Source organism: Triturus cristatus, chromosome 11 (genome assembly GCF_964204655.1).
Source record: "Triturus cristatus chromosome 11, aTriCri1.1, whole genome shotgun sequence".
Classification (NCBI taxonomy): domain Eukaryota; kingdom Metazoa; phylum Chordata; class Amphibia; order Caudata; family Salamandridae; genus Triturus; species Triturus cristatus.
Genome location: NC_140594.1, coordinates 131,889,249 through 131,907,793, shown reverse-complemented (window position 1 = coordinate 131,907,793; position 18,545 = coordinate 131,889,249). Strand labels below are relative to the sequence as shown.

General features: G+C 48.6%; 1 protein-coding gene across 2 annotated transcripts in view; it reads right to left on the bottom strand.

The window, feature by feature from the left end:
* The window catches only part of LOC146783521 (uncharacterized), a 327,300-nt gene that overhangs the window by 233,270 nt on the left and 75,485 nt on the right, over nt 1-18,545 (bottom strand). For both annotated transcript variants that reach the window (XM_085633493.1, XM_085633494.1), the window contains exon 3: nt 4,335-4,458. In XM_085633493.1, the coding sequence (XP_085489619.1) occupies nt 4,335-4,458 (124 nt within the window). The remainder of the gene's footprint in view (nt 1-4,334; nt 4,459-18,545) is intronic.

The window sequence follows — 18,545 nt, the reverse complement described above, 5'->3', positions numbered from 1 at the left end:
ATAAAACCAATACATCTGATCCAGTGAGATTAGCAGCATAATTGCAAGTACAATTCTGTTTTTTGTTTTGTTTATATAACATAATTATTATGCATGTTTATACAAAGCAATACACAAAGATAGGTACATAACTATAGTGAAATTAATGCTTCTATAGAGAGGGACACATACATAGGGTGGGTATTAATGAATGGGAAAATGGGCAGCATTTCTGGCCCAGGTCCCGACCAGTCTCGAACAGGCTCAAACAGGCACTCACCCTTGTCCTCTCCACCCTTAGCCTCGACGCCCGGGCTGAGACACCTTAAGCCTTGGCCGTTTATAGCCCTAGTAGTCAGGTGACCCCTTCAGCCAATGGGAACCCTAGCCCCAACACTATCTAATCCCAAAACATAATGATAAATTCTCCCACCAACTGGAGTACTGTGGTCCCGCAGAATGAGCCTAGGAGTGCTTGGAGGCTGCAGCTGCTAGGGGCAGTGTGGTAGACAACGTTTGGCCTCCATTCCAAGATCGGAATGCACTGCATCCACGTACGGATTGAGCAGTCTGTGCGGGACGGTGGCTGGGATAGTGCTGACGTGGCTGGAAACCCCTTCTGTTACCACGAAAGGGGCGAAAGGAAGACTGGCCACGAGGAGCGGAGGAGAGTCCCAAGGATATGGCAGTAGCACGAGAGTCCTTGAACCCGACCAGGGCCGAGTCTGCCTTTTTCCCAAAAAGGCGGGTTCCATCAAAGGGCATGTCCATCAAATTAGCTTGGACATTGCGCCAGAAGCCATTGGTACAAAGCCAGGTGTGGCATCTCAGGGCCACTGTCATTGAAATCGATCTGCCAAGCGAATCAGTCGTATATTAGCCACACAGTATGGCGAATTTTGCTACATCCCCTCCCATCTTGGACAGCTTGGGAGAGCACAGTCCGGGCCTTCTCCGGGACTTGTGGCAGCACTTGCGCAACCATCTCCCAAAGGGAATTGGAGAAAGCCCAATAAGCATGCTGTATTCACCGACCGCAATGCCAGGCTGGAGGAAGAAAACATCTTCTTCCCAATGAATCCAGCCTCTTGGATTCCCTATACAGATCGCGGAAGGGAATGCGCCTTGGGATGTAGAGGCCTGCACCACCAAACTCTCTTGGATGGGGTGTTGGCTGAATAACTTTTGGTCTCTCTGAACTGGGCGATGGCAGCGTGCAATTGTCCTATTCACAGGAACGCCTGTTCTAGGTTTGGACCAAGTTCCTGGAAGGACATCCGCAAGTGCCTCATTAAAGGGCAACAGGGGTTCGGAAGTGGAAGCCCCAGGTTGAAACACCTCAGTCAGGAGATTAGTCCTGACCTGCACTGAGGGCAACTCCAGTCCGAAGACCTCAGCTGCCCTCTTTACCACCATGGAATAGGACCCCCCCTCCTCTATAGCCAGAGGTGAGAGCATGCTAGTATTTGGGGGAAGTATCCAGACCACTGGCCTCACCAAGTTCCCCATACCAGTCAAAATTCTTCTCAGCAAGAAATTGGACACCAGAACACACAGATACACTACGTTCCTTACAAGCTGACATGAACACTTACAGACACGCGTAAACATATGCAACCTGGTGATCCGTATAGTTGCAGGTCAATCTGGGTACACCTATCTAACATATAAAGAAGGTGAAACAGTATCAATTGCATACAAATCACATTTGTACACAAATGCTGAGATGCGCTTCGCATCTACAGAAAAGATTCTGACAGCAGTACAGACTGCTGTAGTAAGAGAAAGAGCACTGGCACAGGGGAAACGAATAATGGTAGTGACTCCGGTTCCAGCTTTAGAGGCTGCGACAAAGTCAAGCGCTCCTAATGCAAAAGCCTTACATCCGAGATGGATACAATGGGCTAATTCTCTCACTGCAACAGATGTAGCATACAGGTACGACCCAGAATTAAAGACACAAGCATTCCTGCAATACGAACAAAAATATCCTCTAGCTCATGAAATAATGCCTCTGGATCAGTATGACTATATAAGTTACACAGACGGATCAGCTCAACCAGACAAAGGAGGTACGCAACAATATAGCGCAGCATGTGCAATCGTGAAAGGTCGCATGCGGGATGAAAAGTTCCATCCAAGATGCACTAAAACGTAATCTCTAGGAGACTGCACGGCACAGTTGGCAGAGTTAAAAGCACTGATATTGGCACTTGTAAATACGGATCGAGAATTCCCCATACTAATTGTGTGCGATTCCTTTTACTGTGTGCAAACATAAAATGAAAACTTGCAATACTGGGTTCAAAACGGGTTCAAAGACGCAAAAGGTGGCACAATTAAGCATAAAATGTGATGGGCACAGGTAGTGGAGATGAAATCCGAACTACTAAGGACTCATGTGATAAAAACACGGAGTCATCAGCGTGATGGCGTTCACGTTGAAGAGAATTCATTGGCTGATGAAGCCGTGAAGGGGGCTGTACGTACAGCTTCCGTAGCTGCAATCATTCGTTCTAAAAAGAAAATAGACGGTGAGATTATAGTGGCTGTTATTGCTTCACGCAAAAACAGCGGTGCAGTACCAAAAAGATTCCCACTCAAGTACTCCTACTAGTTAGATGCCAATAACATTCCATTTGCTCAGATTCCTGGAGTGGGGAAATAGAGTAATTACAAACATGGATTGTAGGTTAGGTTTACTTCTGGCAGCACACGAAGGGATAGGTTCTGCACATACATGAGTTACAGCACCCAGTTTTCTTATTGAAACAACGCTATTGGTGGCCTGGTTTAACAAAGCAGACTAAAGACAGTCTTGAAATGCGACATCTGCCAGCAGATGAAAGGTTCCACCGTAACACGTCCTGCGCAGACACCGTTGTTAATAGCTGACAAACCACTAGCGTGTGTCTACCTAGACCACTGCGGCCCCTTGAAAAGAGATAGGGCTAATAGATATATCATGGGAGCAGTGGATTCCTGCTCGAGATTCCTTTGGGTGTGGCCCTAGCGCTCAAACTGTTTTAAGAGATTTGCGAGTCTTCATAGGGACATACGCAATTGGCACATTACATTCTGACCAGGGCCCTGCGTTTAGCTCTCGGGCTTACAAGGAGGCCAGGGGAAGCTTGGGTGCAACACTGCGGTACTCATCTCCGTACCATCCTGAGGGAAATTCGGTAGTGGAGAGAAAACTGAGACTTAAAGAAATCTTTAACAGCTAGAGTATTACGCACGGGCGGAAGTTGGGTATAGACACAAGTTACTTACCTTTGGTAACAACATATCTGTAAGAAACATTATTTAGTGATAAGAGTCCTTACCCCAGAACCAGCCCCCGGTGCCAGACCGGATCCGGAAAGCCCCCGCCAGCAGCACCCCTGCGCGTTGGAGGGGGGGGGGGGGAGAGGGGGCGCCGCGCAGCTCCACGTCCACCGCCAGCGCCGCGGTCGCCGACGTCAGGTCTCTACACGACTTTCCGTGCCAGGAACACAGAGCCATGCAAGATACTGACTACTGGTGCATAGAAACTGGAGCCCTAAAAGGGATGACCTTAGCCCTAGAAATCAGTTTGCAGAACGGGGAGGATGGGTGGGGCGCTAAGGAATCTATCACTAACTAATGTTTCTTACAGATATATCGTTACCGAAGGTAAGTAATTTGTGCATCTGAAAGAAACATGTTAGTGATAGATTCCTTACCTTAGAATAGATACCCCAGCAATACCAACCCCGGTGGTGGGTCTGCGAACCAAGATCAAACCAGGAAGTCTCGGAGATATGGTTGGCTGCATCACAAACACCGGAAAATAGTTTCCGAAGGCTGCAGAGGGGCTCTGCTCATGCATGGGCACCCTCTCACATAAAAACCAGCACCCTGCCTTCAGGATTGATAAGGATTGCCATAGGGGTGACTGATAGGTTTATATGTGCAGTGATTTAGAATAGATATAGTGAACCTCTATGTAAGTAAGGGGTGCATGCACCACCTTACACAGGCTGCTGTAGCAGACCTGTGTAAATTTTGAATCGTCTCTCGGGGGTGGCACAATACATGCTGCAGCCCCTGGGAGGTTTCTGGGGTACCTAGGCCCTGGGTACATAGTATACCATATACTAGGGACTTAAGGGTACCCCATAATCCAATCTGGAGTGTACCTAAAGTACATGCAATCAATTTAGGGGAGAAATCAGCTAGACTGGGGTCCTGGAGAGCAGGATCCCAGTCAGACTAAGTCGAAAACAGTGTTACATCAGCAAAAAGTGGGGGTAACTATAAGAAGCAGATCCTACTCTCCTACAGGACACACCAACATCCCTCCCTGGCAAGATAAGTAGAATGTGTGCTTTTACCTCGGGAGTAGCTGCTCACTTTCTGCATCTCCTCCTTCAGTTGCTCTACTCTTCGCTTTAGCTCCGCTGTCCCCATAGCATTACAGCGATTCAAGTCTCCTTGCACCGTTGAAAAAAACTTGGCCTGCAACAAGAAATAGTTACTTAATTCAGAGTAGCAAGGCACAGATTGTCACAGTACAAGCCAACAAAGACTCAGACACAGGAAAACACCTGCTGGAATATTTACTTGGTGACTGATGGGACTGCATTTACAAATGTGAAATGGCATAGGAGACAACAAATAACACCATTATTTAATTGTTTTGCTGTATATCGCCCATGTGCATCTACTGCTGCTCCATTCCTCCATGGTGCTCTCTAGAAAGTCTATGGCGCAACAAACATTGCACATGAAATTCTGATGCCTGGATCACAAATGCTCTGAAATGTTGGCTCAAAGGTTCTCTAGTGACACCCAGTCGTACTGGCTGGTGATACTTTACTTTTAAGCATCCAGTGCTGTTATCTGCCTCATCGGTGCTCTCTAGTGTTAACCAGTGGCTCTGCAATCCTGCATTTCCATTGACAGTACAAGGTTAGGTACTGCTCAAACTATGTGAAACTGTGCTGTTCGAATATCCAGTGATGATGCCTGGTTCGATAGAGCTCTGTAATAATAGGCTGCTGTACTGCACCTTCAGTGCATTATATATAAATAAAACAACTACTACTACTAATCAATTGTTAATTGATTATTGCAAAAGGAGTCTTTTTCAATGATGAGAATTAATTCATATTACATTACTTCATTAGTTTATTAGTTCTCTAATCCAATATTTGAACACAATGGTCTTCTTAACCACAATCAATAGACTGACATCTGAATTGAATTTACTTTTTTGAACAGTTGACACAAAGTCAAAAAAATTAAGCCCGGAGTAAGCAAGATGGCCTACAAATCATGTGCCACCAGTTCCGTGTCCTCACCAGAATCTCTGGAATTTCTCAACACTATGACGTGTATCCCTAGGCATTGGCTTGATAGTCCTTCAGCAAATCTCGAGCTGCAGTCACTCATTTCCACTGCTCCTGAATAGGAGGAACTAGACACGCTCAACACCACAGATTACAAGGTCACGAGCTCTGATTTTCTGACCAAGAGGCCACCCTGGTGCATTGTCTGCCAACCTCAGAGATCCTACTACAGTTGTACCAGCAACATCATGGTGCACAAAGCACTTTCTCCCTCCTCCAACACACTTTCAAGGGCTCTTCATGTTCTCAGGAAGTAGCGCCAAAAAAACTGCAAAGACAAGGAGCCACTATTAGGAGACCAAAAGAGGAGCTGCCATTTTGGATTTCTTTTGACTCTGGCCCTCAAACACAATTTTAATGTGGGTAGGTTCATTTTTGGATTGAGGGTTTTAATAGTTTAAATATTTTAATATCTGACAGATCACGGAAGATGTTCAGATGGCTATGCTAAAAATGCATTGCGCACTCTTGCACTCAGCTCACTAAGTAACAAGGACAAAGGGTAGGTCTCAAAGCATACTAGAGGCTGAAAATTTAGTTAATTTTCTTTGAGAGGAAATCATCAAATTCCATGCCTAAAACTTTGAACTTCATCCCAATTTGTTTTGAAGACTAGAATTTGCAGAGTCAAAAAAAAGTAGTTGATAGTTATGAAAGACACCAACACAGAATCCTTCTAGATTTATCTTTTCAACTGAAAGGGTAAAATACAAGTAATAATCCAAGAAAATGTATGGCAGTCATCGACTTGCGCAATCAGGAAGGAATGATTTATTTTATTGATCAGCTAATTCAAACTTTTACAGTTAAAATCAGGATGGCCCCAAAGAACTGGGTAGAAATGCAATTCGTGCGAAATAAAACAACACCAAGTTTCTTCAAAAGAAATTGGAAACAGTTAATTAAAATCTTTGAATTGAAATCTGGGTGAAAACCCATGAAATCTAAGCATATCCTTGTCATTTAACAAAATTGAAAATGATTCCTAGTAATTTTAAAATGCTATTTATGCAAAGAGGTGACAACGCCAAATTTTGTTAAGACAACTTATAAACATACGTAAAAAGATGACGCAATAATTATGACAATATTGTTAATTCCCAGTTAAATGTTTTCGAATGATCCACCAATAAGCCCCTCCCATTTACCCAGTTGTACAAAATGATGGTATAAATAAACTAAGAAACAAATTTCTAAAAGCTGGCGTAAGTTAAATTCATCCACAAAAGTAGTATATTAGAAACACTGTCAATTGTTAAATACCTCTAATAACAGTCTTTGAGGTTTTACATACTGTCCCCTGGCTGCAAATGCAATCTATTTCGCCTTGTCAGGCTTGACTGGGGGTTGTAACGTTGATAGTTTCTTCTCAGCAGACTTCATCATTTTTCGTAAACCTTCCGCTGAGTACTGTATCTCTCCTTGGAGGAAAGCGATTACTGCCTGCCTACAAGTGTGTATACCATTTTTATTTATAAAGGGAATTCTTAGCAACGGTCTTCCTTCCTCTACCAACACTGGGCATATGTATAAAATATTAATGAAGTCCTCCCACATTGTGTTGCACAGCCGACAGTCTCTATAGAAGGTCTTTTACAGTGGGGGACTTATGTAGAATGGTGAAGTTGGCCGGTCGGTAGACCATTAGTTTCAATTTTACTGTATATACATGGGGTTCCCCCAGATAACTATGCAGTTTCAAGATCTTGTATGTGCCAATCATCATCCATGCGCGAGATCTTTGTGAAAACAGTGCCTTATCTACCAGCATGGAGGTCTTTTTAACCACAGAGTTCATCGCTTTGTTAAAAGCTCCGTGGATGGGAGACATCGACCATAGCGGTTCAAGCTGTAGAGTTCCTATTGCTAAGTACAAATATTCTTTTGCTTGCCTCTTTTCTGCACCAGTTACGGCTTTCCAAAGAGTGTTGCTAGATTACCTTTTCTGCGCTCTTTTCATTTTATAGCATGTTTTTACATAAACCCCCACGCTCGCCAAATCTTGTCTACACGGACCAAATTCTAGCCTTAATTGCCCTGGCGAGATATGGCATGGCAACCAGAACACCTGCCGGTAAATGTCAATGCTCAAGTTTAAGGGTTTCATCTGTCAGCCATCTAAGGGCTTCAGAACCATACGCTAAGTGGGAACAAAACATTTTGCTGCGATGACTTGTGCCAAAGTTTGAAGGGTTTGTCTAGCACATGACTTAGTATACTAAACGCAGCTACCAAGCTGTTGCTTTTTTTTTTTTTCATTATCGAACATTTGTGCCCTAGGAATGTTCCTCTTGCATCAAATATTACACCCATTATGTGTACTCCGGTACTGATTCCAGTGTGTTACTATTCAAGCGGAGTGTTGGCATAGTAGACCTGCCCTGTGCTGATAGACATTGTTTTTCTTTTCAGAAGATTGACTTCAAGGGTGTGTTTCTGTATACTCCACCAAGGTGTTTATTAACCTCTGCAGACCTACCTTTGTGTGACTTAACAAAACGAACAAGTTACTTACCTTCGGTATTGATAGATCTGTAAGAAACTGTTAGAAATGGGATTTTTGGTAGGCTAGGGCATGTGACAAAGCCAGGCAGAAACCACCACTCTAGTCAGGATAAGGGAATTACACTCCTAAAATAACCCCTGCTCACCCCCTTGGTAGCTGGGCACGAGCAGTGAGGCTTATCTCAGAGGCAGTATGTAAAGCCTTTGCACATAACCAACAGTAATACAGTGTAAGCACTACAAAACGACACCACACCAGTTTAGAAAAATATCCAATATTGTTATATACTTAAGACAAGACAAAAAACAATAAAAATCCACAATACAGTACTTAAAAATCTTTAGTTATTAAAATATACTTGAAAAACAGTTCCTTGATGTCAATAGCTCCGTCCGGGGCTATCACGGCGTTGTGAACAAACAAATCCAAACAGTTCTGGCTGACCACGGCGTCGCGGGCCAGCTACGGTGTCGAGAAGACCAACAAACAGTACCTTTTTAGAAATGCACGGCGTCTGCGACCACTCGTTGACCTTCCAAAAGCACAGCGTCCGCAGGCGTCTGTTTCGGAGGTTGGTGCAGGAGTCGTCGGGGCCCTCGAAGTCACACGCGTTGCTGATCGAACTCCTCTCTGTTGAAGCCAGGAGCGCTGGCGTCGGGTGCTGCGGTACGAAGTGCAGTGCCCTCAGGTCACGGCGCGGTGCGAAGTGAATTCGGTGCTCGTCGTGGTGCTGGCAGGTCGCAGTGCAAGCAGCGTCGTCGTCGTTGCTGAAGCGCTGACGTCGGCTGACGAATGGGAGTCAACGGCACCGGCAGGTAAAAGCTGCGGTGCAGGACGAGGGTGGTGCGTCGTGTAACTTTACAAGCGGTGCCCTCGAACCACGGTGCAAGCAGCGGCATAGATTTTGGCGTGCAGCGTCGGTCGGGAAGCGAGGCGGTGCGGAGCCCACAGGTTGCGGTGCAAGCAGCGGCTCGGTGCCGGAGTCAGCAGGCGTCGTCGGTGAGACCAGGGTCGCGGTGCAGCGTAGCGTTGCGGGGGTGCCCTCTGCTGTGCCTTTAGGAGAAGGAGTAGACGGCGTCGTCATCCACGCCGTCGGGTTGCTTCTTCTTCTGTTGCAGCACAAAACACACAGTTCCCAGTGCTGGGGGCAGAAGAGCATGAAGTATTTGCTGTTCCGGATACTTCTTGAACAGGGGGCAAGCTCTACCTCAAGTCCTTGGAGAAACTCACAAAAGTAGATTGCAGACAGTTCAGTCCAGTCCTTTCACTGCCCAAGACCGAAGCAGCCACTGCAGGCCAACACAGCAGAGCACACAGCAATGTGGTAGTTCCTCCTCACAGCTTCTCCAGTTCTTCTTCTTGGTCCAAAAGAGTTCTGAAAGTCAGGGGTCTGGGCCCCAATATTTATATCCCAAAATACTTTGATCTCTTTGGCAGAGTGTGTGCGCCCAGCCAGAACCATTTCTGCCTTCTCTGGTGCGACTTCCTGGAAGGTGGTGGAGACAGCATGGTCAGAGGCAGACCAGGCCCTTTGAGGAGCAAGGAAATCTCCTCCCCCTTGCCCAATTGCAGCCCAGGTCTATTCAGCCCTTTCCTGGCCCACCTAGACTTTCTGGAGCCACTCCTGCTCCCCAGCTTTCTGTCATCCAAAACCCAGACAGGCAATCCACATTCCAGCTGAGGCACATGGGATGACTGAGCAAGAAAATACCTATTTTCTAAAAGTGGTATTTGCAAACACCGAATGTAAAAATGACCTTCACTACAAGAGGCATCTTTAGATATTGAGTTCAGGCATACTAAACTTTATTTTCCTACCCAATTCCCAGGCCAGTTATGTTTATAAGATGCGATAAACAAACTCCCCATTCAGTCCTATGGGGAACGGGTAGCCTTGCTATAGCGAAAAACAAAATTGGCCGTAATTACCTATCATGACATGCCACACACACAAGGGCATGTCCTACCTTTCACATACACTGCACAGGGGTACCTTGGGCCTACCTTAGGGGTGGCTGACAGGTAAGAAAAGGGAAGGCGAGGTGAGGGACTGGCAAGTGTGTGCACTGGCCAAGTCGACATGGCAGTTACCAACTGCGCGCAGACTACGCAATAGCGGGTCTGAGTTACCTTTTCAGGGCTACTCACTTGGGTGGCACAATCAGTGCTACAGGCCTGCTAGCAGCATTTGATTCACAGGCCCTGGCACACTCCATGCACTTTACTAGGGTCTAACAAGTAAATCAAATATCCAATCATGGAAACACCAATCCATAACACAATTTACCACAGGAGCACTTGCACTTTACCACTGATCAGCAGTGAGAAAAGTGCGCAGAAACACTACACCAGCAAAAACAGAGACAAAACCGGGAGGTCAGAAAGCAAAAACTCAGAGGAAAACACACCAAAAGATGCCAAGTCTAACACGTCCCCTCCAGCTGAAAGTAGGGAGAACTACCCACCCTCCTGGGAGTCATCTTCACTAAGGCGGAAGAACCTGGACAGACCATCTGCATTGGCGTGTTCTGTGCCAGGACGGTGTTCCACCGTAAAGTCCATTCCCTGTAGGGAGACTGACCACTTCAGCAGTTTAGGATTCTCACCCCTCATTTGCATCAACCATCTGAGGTGCCTGTGGTCTCTCTGAACCCGGAAGTGAGTCCCAAACAGGTATGGTCATAGCTTCTTCAGTGCCCAGACCACAGCGAAAGCTTCCCTTTCTATGGCACTCCACCTGTGTTCCCTGGGGAGTAGTCTCTGGCTAAGGAAGACTACAGGCTGGTCTAGGCCCTCTTCGTTCAGTTGTGAGAGCACCGCTACCCACTCCATGCTCTGAAAGGTCAGTCAGTCTGCACGACAAATTCCTTGGAGAAGTTGGGGGCGTTGAAAACAGGTGCTGGGCACATGGCGGCCTTCAGGGCATCAAAAGCCTTCTGGCAGGACTCAGTCCAGATCACCTTCTTGGGCTACTTCCTGGAAGTCAGCTCTGTTAAGGGGGCAACAATGGTGCCATACCCCTTAACAAACCTCCTGTAGTACCCAGTGAGTCCTAAGAAGGCCCTCACCTCTGCCTGGGTCTTGGTGGGCTCCCAAGCCAGGATGGTGTCAATCTTGGGTTGTAGGGGTGCCACCTGGCCGCTTCCTACCTGGTGTCCGAAGTACACCAACGAACCCTGCCCGATCTGGCATTTACTGGCCTTGATCGTGAGGTCTGCCCTCTGCAGCGCCTACAACACTTCACCGAGATGCTGCAAATGTTCTTCCCAGCTGGAACTGAACACTGCAATGTCATCCAGGTAGGCGGCACTGAAATCCTCCAGCCCAGCTAACACCTGGTTGACCAACCTCTGACAGGTGGCAGGGGCATTCTTCAACCCAAAGGGCATCACCCGGAACTGGTAATGTCCTTCTGGGGTTGTAAATGCTGACCTCTCCTTGGACCCATTGCTTAAGACAATCTGCCAGTACTCAGACATTAAATCAAACGTGCTGAGGAACTTGGCAGCTCCCAACCGATCAATGAGCTCATCAGCTCTTGGGATGGGATGTGCATCAGTCCTGGCGATGGCATGGAGCCCACGGTAGTCCACACAAAACCGCAGTTCTGGAGTGGCACCGGGTGCAGCAGCCTTTGGGACCAAGACCACGGGGCTGGCCCAAGGACTGTTGCAAGGCTCAATCACCCCTAACGCCAACATCTTAGAGACCTCCTCTTTAATGCTGGCCTTGACCCGGTCAGTCAACCTGTAAATCTTGTGCTTCACAGGAGGGCTGTCACCAGTGTCCACGTCATGGGTACACCAGTGAGTAACAACTGGCGACAGTCGCTCTGCTGCTCTGGAGTCAGTGTAGGGGGAGAGGATTACACCTTCCACTGACCCATCACGCTCCTTGGTAGACAGGAGGTCAGGGAGAGGTTCACTCTACTCTTCTACCCCATCATCTGTCGCCAAGAGCATGCTCACTTCGGACCTCTCAAAGTGGGGCTTGAGGCGGTTCACGTGGAGGACCCTCAAAGGGTTCTTTGGAGCCCGCAAATCCACCAGGTAGGTGACATCACTTTTGCGCTTCACCGCCTCAAGTGGCCCAGTTCACTTGTCCTGGAAGGCACAAGGTTCCACTGGGGCAATGACCCACACTTTTGCCCAGGTTGGAATTCGACCAGAGTGGCATTCTGGTCATACCACTACCTCATTTCTTCCTGGCTGGCTACTAGGTTCGCCTGCATGAGTTTCCTGAAGCGGGCAGTTTGGTTTCTGAAGGCCAGCGTGTAACTAAACACATCCTGGGGAGCTTCCTGGGAGCTACCTCCCAGCCGTCCTTCACCTAACTCAGAGGTCCTCTCACAGGGTGACCATACAGAAGCTCAAAGGGACTGAACCCAAGAGACTTCTGTGGTACCTCCCTGTATGCAAAGAGAAGGTACGGCAAGAAGACGTCCCACTTATGCTTCATGGGTTTTGTTAGACCCTTAATCGTGCCCTTCAAGGTCTGGTTAATTCTCTCTACCAGACCATTACCTTGTGGGTGGTAAGGGGTGGTGAACTTGTAGGTTACACCACACTCCTTCCACAGGGATGTCATATACTTGGATATGAAATTGGTCCCCCTGTCAGAAACCACCTCTCTGGGGAACCCCACTCTGAAAAAGATCCCCATTAACGCCCAGCCCTGGCGCCGTTGTTATCCTGAGAAGGATAGCCTTCGGGTACCGGGTGGCATGGTGCACCGAGACCAGGATGTACCTGTTGCCAATGGTTGTCTTGGGATCCAGTGGCCCCATAATGTCCATCCCTACCCTTTCGAAGGGCGTTCCAACCACTGGAAAAGGTTGGAGAGGAGCTTTAACCTTCCTCCCAAAGAGAAAAATGCAGCACATGAGACAAACAAGACTTCAAAGGTCAATGGACCCCTCGCCACACCATTTCACAAATTTGGACCACCTGGAAGAATACACAGATTTGGTGGAGTGTCTCCTGGATGATAAAATCACATCCACCACATCCGGTGGGAGAGAGAAAGAATTCAGGTTGCCCCGTTCAATCTCCAGGCATGAAGGTTCAGGTTCTGGAGGTGGGGGTGTAGAATCTGCCCCTGCGATTGCAAGAGGAAGTCTGCCATGAAATGGAGATGGAGCGGTGGGTGTGAAGAGAGGTGAAGATCTGTGTACCACACCCTTTTTGGCCAATCCGGAGCGATCAATATGACTCTGGCCCGGTCTTGACGAATCTTCCTCAGAACTGGAGGAATCAAGGGTATGGAAGGAAACGCGTAAAGGAGTTGTGAGCTCCAATCCAATTGAAACGTGTCCCCCAGCGCTCCATGCATCGGATACTGGAGACTGCAGAACAACGGGCAGTGCGCATTATCATGAGTGGCAAATAGGTCCAACCGAAGAGACCCCCACATCTCGAAGATGTGATGGACCACCTTTGGATGAAGCTTCCACTCGTGATCAGTCGAGTAATGCCGACTGAGACTGTCCGCACGAACATTCAGTACACCGGCTAGATGATTTGCAAACACACAAATCGGATGTCCCCGAGCCCAGGACCAGAGTCACAGAGCCTCTTGACAGAGGCGATACCACCTAACACCTCCCTGTTTGTTGATGTACCACATCGCGATAGTGTTGTCCGTCAGGATCTGAACTGACTGACCGCGAAGGGAAGGAAGGAAAGCCTTCAGTGCCAAACGTATCGCCCGCAATTCCAGTAGGTTGATGTGAAGCAACCTTTCCTCTGTAGACCCCAGATGAGCACCCCACCCTAGAGTGGAGGCATCCGTGATCACTGTAGCCACCGGCGGAGGAGGCTGAAAGGGCTTTCCCTAAGACCGGTTGCCCTGCATACCCCACCAAGTCAGCTCCGCTGCAGCATCTCTGGAGATTCTGACCTTCTCCCCGAGATCTCCGTTGTGTCGATACCACTGCCTGTTGCATGCCCTCATGTGCCAGCGTGCATGACTGACCAACAGTATGCAGGAAGCGAACAGACCGAGCAGACACAGAACCTTCAGGACTGGAACAACTTCTCAATCGCGAAACAAAGGAATCATCTCCTGAATGTAGAGAATCCTCTGCGGAGGCGGGAATGCCCGACACACAGTAGTGTCCAGTATTATCCCTATGAACAGGCTGTGCTGAAAAGGCACCAGGTGAGATTCGAGTACATTTATCGAGAAACCCAAGTTGAACAACAATTGCGTTGTTGCTTGCAAGTGGCGCAACACCAACTCCAGAGACTCTCGTCCAGTCGTCCAGATAGGGAAAAGCAGGAACCCCTCACCTTCTGAGGTGTGCCGCTACCACCGCAATCACCTTTGTAAAGACTCGAAGTGCGGAAGTCAGACCGAACGGAAGAAACGCAAACTGGTAGTGTTGCGATCCTACCGTGAACCGGAGATACTTTCGATGCGACTTAAGGATGGGAAGATGAAAATACACATCCTGGAGATCGATGGACACCATCCAGTCTTCCTGTTGCAGCGTGCGAAGAACCTGAGCCAAGGTCAACATTTTGAACTTTTCCTGTCTGAGGTAAAGATTTAAAATCCTTAGGTCCAGGATCGGTCTCAACAGACAGTCCTTCTTGGTAATCAGGAAATACCAGGAGTAGCACCCCTGACCACTTTCCTGCTCTGGAACCACCTCTATCGCACCTTTTTGTAGCAAGGCAAGAACCTCCTGCTGCAAAAGCAGCAAGTGGTCCTCTGAACACAAACCCTGGCGAGGAGGGTAAGGAGGAAAAAACTCTAAAAAAGGGAGGGTGTATCCATTCTCTACAAGATTCAAAACCCAACAATCTGAAGTAATTGATTTCCAATCTTGAAGAAAGTGGGACACCCGACCTCCTACAGGACCAACATGCTCTAAGATGGGGGATCTAGAGCTGCTTTCCTATGGCACCAACAGTGGGGGGGAGGAGAAGGAGGACTGCTGTCGAGCGGCTCCTCAAAAACGGCCTCTATTCTTACCCCTATACGATTTATACAAGGGGTTCTGCTGTTGTTCACTCTGCTGAGGTTGCTGGCGTGCACAAAAGGTAGCCGCCCTTACAAAACCTCGATACCGTATGTAGCTGTATCCTCTAGACTGCGTTTGAAGGCCCAGAGATCTTGCAGTCGCTCTGCTATCTTTAAAGCGTTGTAAGACAGAGTCAGCCTTAGTGCCAAACAGTCTCCTACCATCAAAGGGCAAATCCAACAGGGTTGCCTGAACATCAGGAGAAAATCCAGATGATCTTAGCCAAGCTGGTGTCCTTGTTGCCACAGACGATCCCATTACTCGTGCCACCGAGTCAGCCATATCCAAACCTGACTGTATAACTTAACGGACAGCTGCCTGAGAGTCAGAAAGTCCCTCAAGGAAATTAACCCGATCATCCTCAGGTAGCTTTGGGGCTAGCTGTTTGATAGAGTCCTTAAGAGCATGGATATATCTTTCAAGTAAACAGGTAGCAGTAATAGATTTCAATGCCATACTTGCAGATGAAAATGCTTTCTTTGCCACCTGCTCCATCTTTTTAGAATCCCTATCCCCCGGGATGATAGGGAAGGAACCAGATGACTGTTTTGAGCAAGGAGCTTGGACCACCAAGCTTTCAGGTGATGGATGAGTAGAGAGAAATGCAGGATCCCCAGGAGCTGGCTTGTACCTCCTTGCAATAGACCTGGAAACGGCTGGAGCAGTCAAGGGTCTTTGCCAAACTTCCAAAATAGGTTCTGTCAAAGCCTCATTGAAGGGCAGAAGAGGCTCAGATACTGTAGAAGAAGTATTACGAACCTCAGTCAGAATGTTAGACTTTATCTCAGCTGAAGGTAACTGCAGGTCAAGAAACTCAGCTGCTTTCCTTACAACAACGTGATAACGAGCAACATCCTGTGAAATCCCAGCCTTTGGTGATGCATGTTCCCATTCCGGGGAACTATTCAACCCAGTGGCCTCCTGAAAACCTTCAAATTAGTCAGAGTCAACAATTTCTCCCTCCTCCTGTTCTTGCCTATATTCTTACTCTTCAAGCGGTCTCTGTGCATCCCTCCTAGAGCGCTGCTTCAGAATCTGCGGCGCCAGACACGGCACCGGTGACGATGGCATCGGCGTCGATGGACAACCTTTAGGATTAAGCCTCTGCACCTATCGAATCCGAGGTGGCGCCGACTCGACAACAGATGGAGTCGGGGAGGATGGGTGGGGCGGTAAGGAATCTATAACTAACTATTGTTTCTTACAGATATATCGTTACTGAAGATAAGTAACTTGTTCATCTGAAAGAAACACGTTAGTTATAGATTCCTTGCCTTAGACTAGATACCCCAGCAATACCAACATCTGAGGTGGGTCTGCGAACCAAGATCACACCAGAAAATCCTGGAGAACAGAACGGCCAAAGAAGCCGTCACTCCCTGGACTTGACTGTCTAGGTCGTAGTGTTTGGTAAATGTGTGCAGCGAAGCCCATGTAGCTGCCTGACAGATGTTGTCGAAAGGCACTCCTCGCCCCAAAGCAGTAGTTGCTGCCGTCGCCCTGGTGAAATAGGCATGCAGCCCCACTGGAGGCACCTTCTTTGCCAGAGAATAGCAGGCTTTGATACACAGAACAACCCATCGGGAGATAGTCCGCTTGTGTACGGCCCGACCTTTCTTGGCACCCACGTACCCGACAAAGAGCTGGTCATCCACCAGGAACTGTTTGGTGCGATTCAAATAAAACGAAAGCGCATGTTTTGTGTCCAGACGGTGGACCCTCTCTACCTCCTTCGAAAGATGCGGAGGCTGAAAGAAGGCGGGCAAAGTGATCGTCTGCCGGATGTGGAAGGAAGGGACTACCTTGTGCAGGAAAGATGGACGAGTCCTGAGGACAACTTTGTCTGGATGGACAGATAGAAAAGGAGGCTTAGAAGAAAGTGCCTAGGGCTCACTCACCCGTCTGGCAGAGGTGATGGCCACCAGGAATGCAGTTTAAGTTAAGAGCCTCAGAGGACAGTTGTGAAGCAGCTCAAATGGAGCGCACATTAAATAAGTTAAAACTAGGTTTGAGTCCCACTGAGGCATAATGAAAGGAATAGGAGGAAAGAGATGAGTTATGCCTTTCAAGAAACGATTTATCACCGGGGACTTGAAAAGGGAAGGCTGATCTGGGACCCGAAGGAAGGCAGAGATGGCCGAGAGATAGCCCTCGATAGTGCCCAGAGCAGAGCCCTGCTGGGCCAAAGAAAGAAGGAACAAAAGAACCTCAGAAAGAGGGGCAGAGAGGGGATCCAGAGGCTATGCTGTGCACCATGCCAAAAATGTGTTCCACCAGCAGGCGTATACCGTCTTAGTGGAGGGACGCCTGGCTGCTAGAATTACATCGCAGACTTCGGGAGACGGGTTGAATGACATCAACTGTCGCTGCTCAATCTCCACGCAAGGAGGTGGAGGCTGGACAGGTTCGGGTTGAGGACCGTCCCCAGTTGCTGAGACAGAAGATCCTCCCGAAGAGGCAGACAGGTTGGAGGATCGATGAACATGTTGAGCAGCTCGGGATACCAGACTCTCCGTGCCTAATCCAGAGCCACCAGAACGACTTGGGTCCGGTCGCGCCCGATCTTCTTCAATACTCTGGGCAGAAGTGGTATAGGCGGAAAGGCGTACAACAGACCGCAACTCCACTCGCAATGAAAAGCGTTGCCTAGCGAGTGCCGCCTTGGAAATTCCAACGTGCAGAATTGCTGACATTGCGCATTCTCTTCGGTGGCGAATAGATCGAACCAATGCTCTCCCCACTGTTGAAAGAGACCATGCACCACCTCAGAGTGAAGACGCCATTCGTGATCCATCATGCACCTGCGGCTGAGTTTGTCGGCCCTAGCGTTCAGTGAATCTGCCAGGTGTTGAACCACCAGGGATATGCCCCGATGTTCCAGCCATGTCCAGAGGCAGAGAGACTCCTTCCTGACATAGGGTCCACGACCCCTACCCGCCTTGTTTGCTGCAGTACCACATGGCAGTGTTGTTGTCCGTGAACACCTGCACTACTCTTCCCCGGACAGAGGGAAGGAATGACTCGAGTGCAAGACGAATCGCCCAAAGCTCCAAAAGGTTGATGTGGGCCCAGACTCCGCCGGAGACCAGAGGCCTCTGATCTCCGCCTCTCCCATGTGGCTGCCCCATCCCAGAAGGGATGTGTCTGTCACCACCGTGTGCTCTGGTTGGGAAAGGGAGAGGGAACAGTCGTTGACCCAATCCTGGTTCGTGAGCCACCACTGCAATTGCCGTGCAGTGCCCTCTGAGATCTGAACGCAATCGGACAGATTCCCCTGATGCTACGCCCACTGGAACTTCAGGTCCCACTGCAGGACCCGCATATGCCTCCAGGCATGATCGACCAGCAGGATGCAGGAAGCCATGAGGCCCAGCAGCCTCAGGGTCATTCTGGCTGAAACCCGGCATAGAGCCTGAAAGATCGGAATCATAGCCTGAATATCCCAGACTCGCTGTTCGGGAGGATAGACCCGAAACCGCGATATGTCCAGAACCGCTACGATGAAGAGGAGCTTCTGAGAGGGAATCAGGTGCGACGTTGGCACATTGATGGAGAACCCCAGTGAATGCAGGAGGTGGGCCATAGTCTGGAGGTGGGAGACAACTGCCTGGGGTGAGCCTGCCTTCAACAGCCAGTCGTCAAGATTGGGGAAGACTGAAAC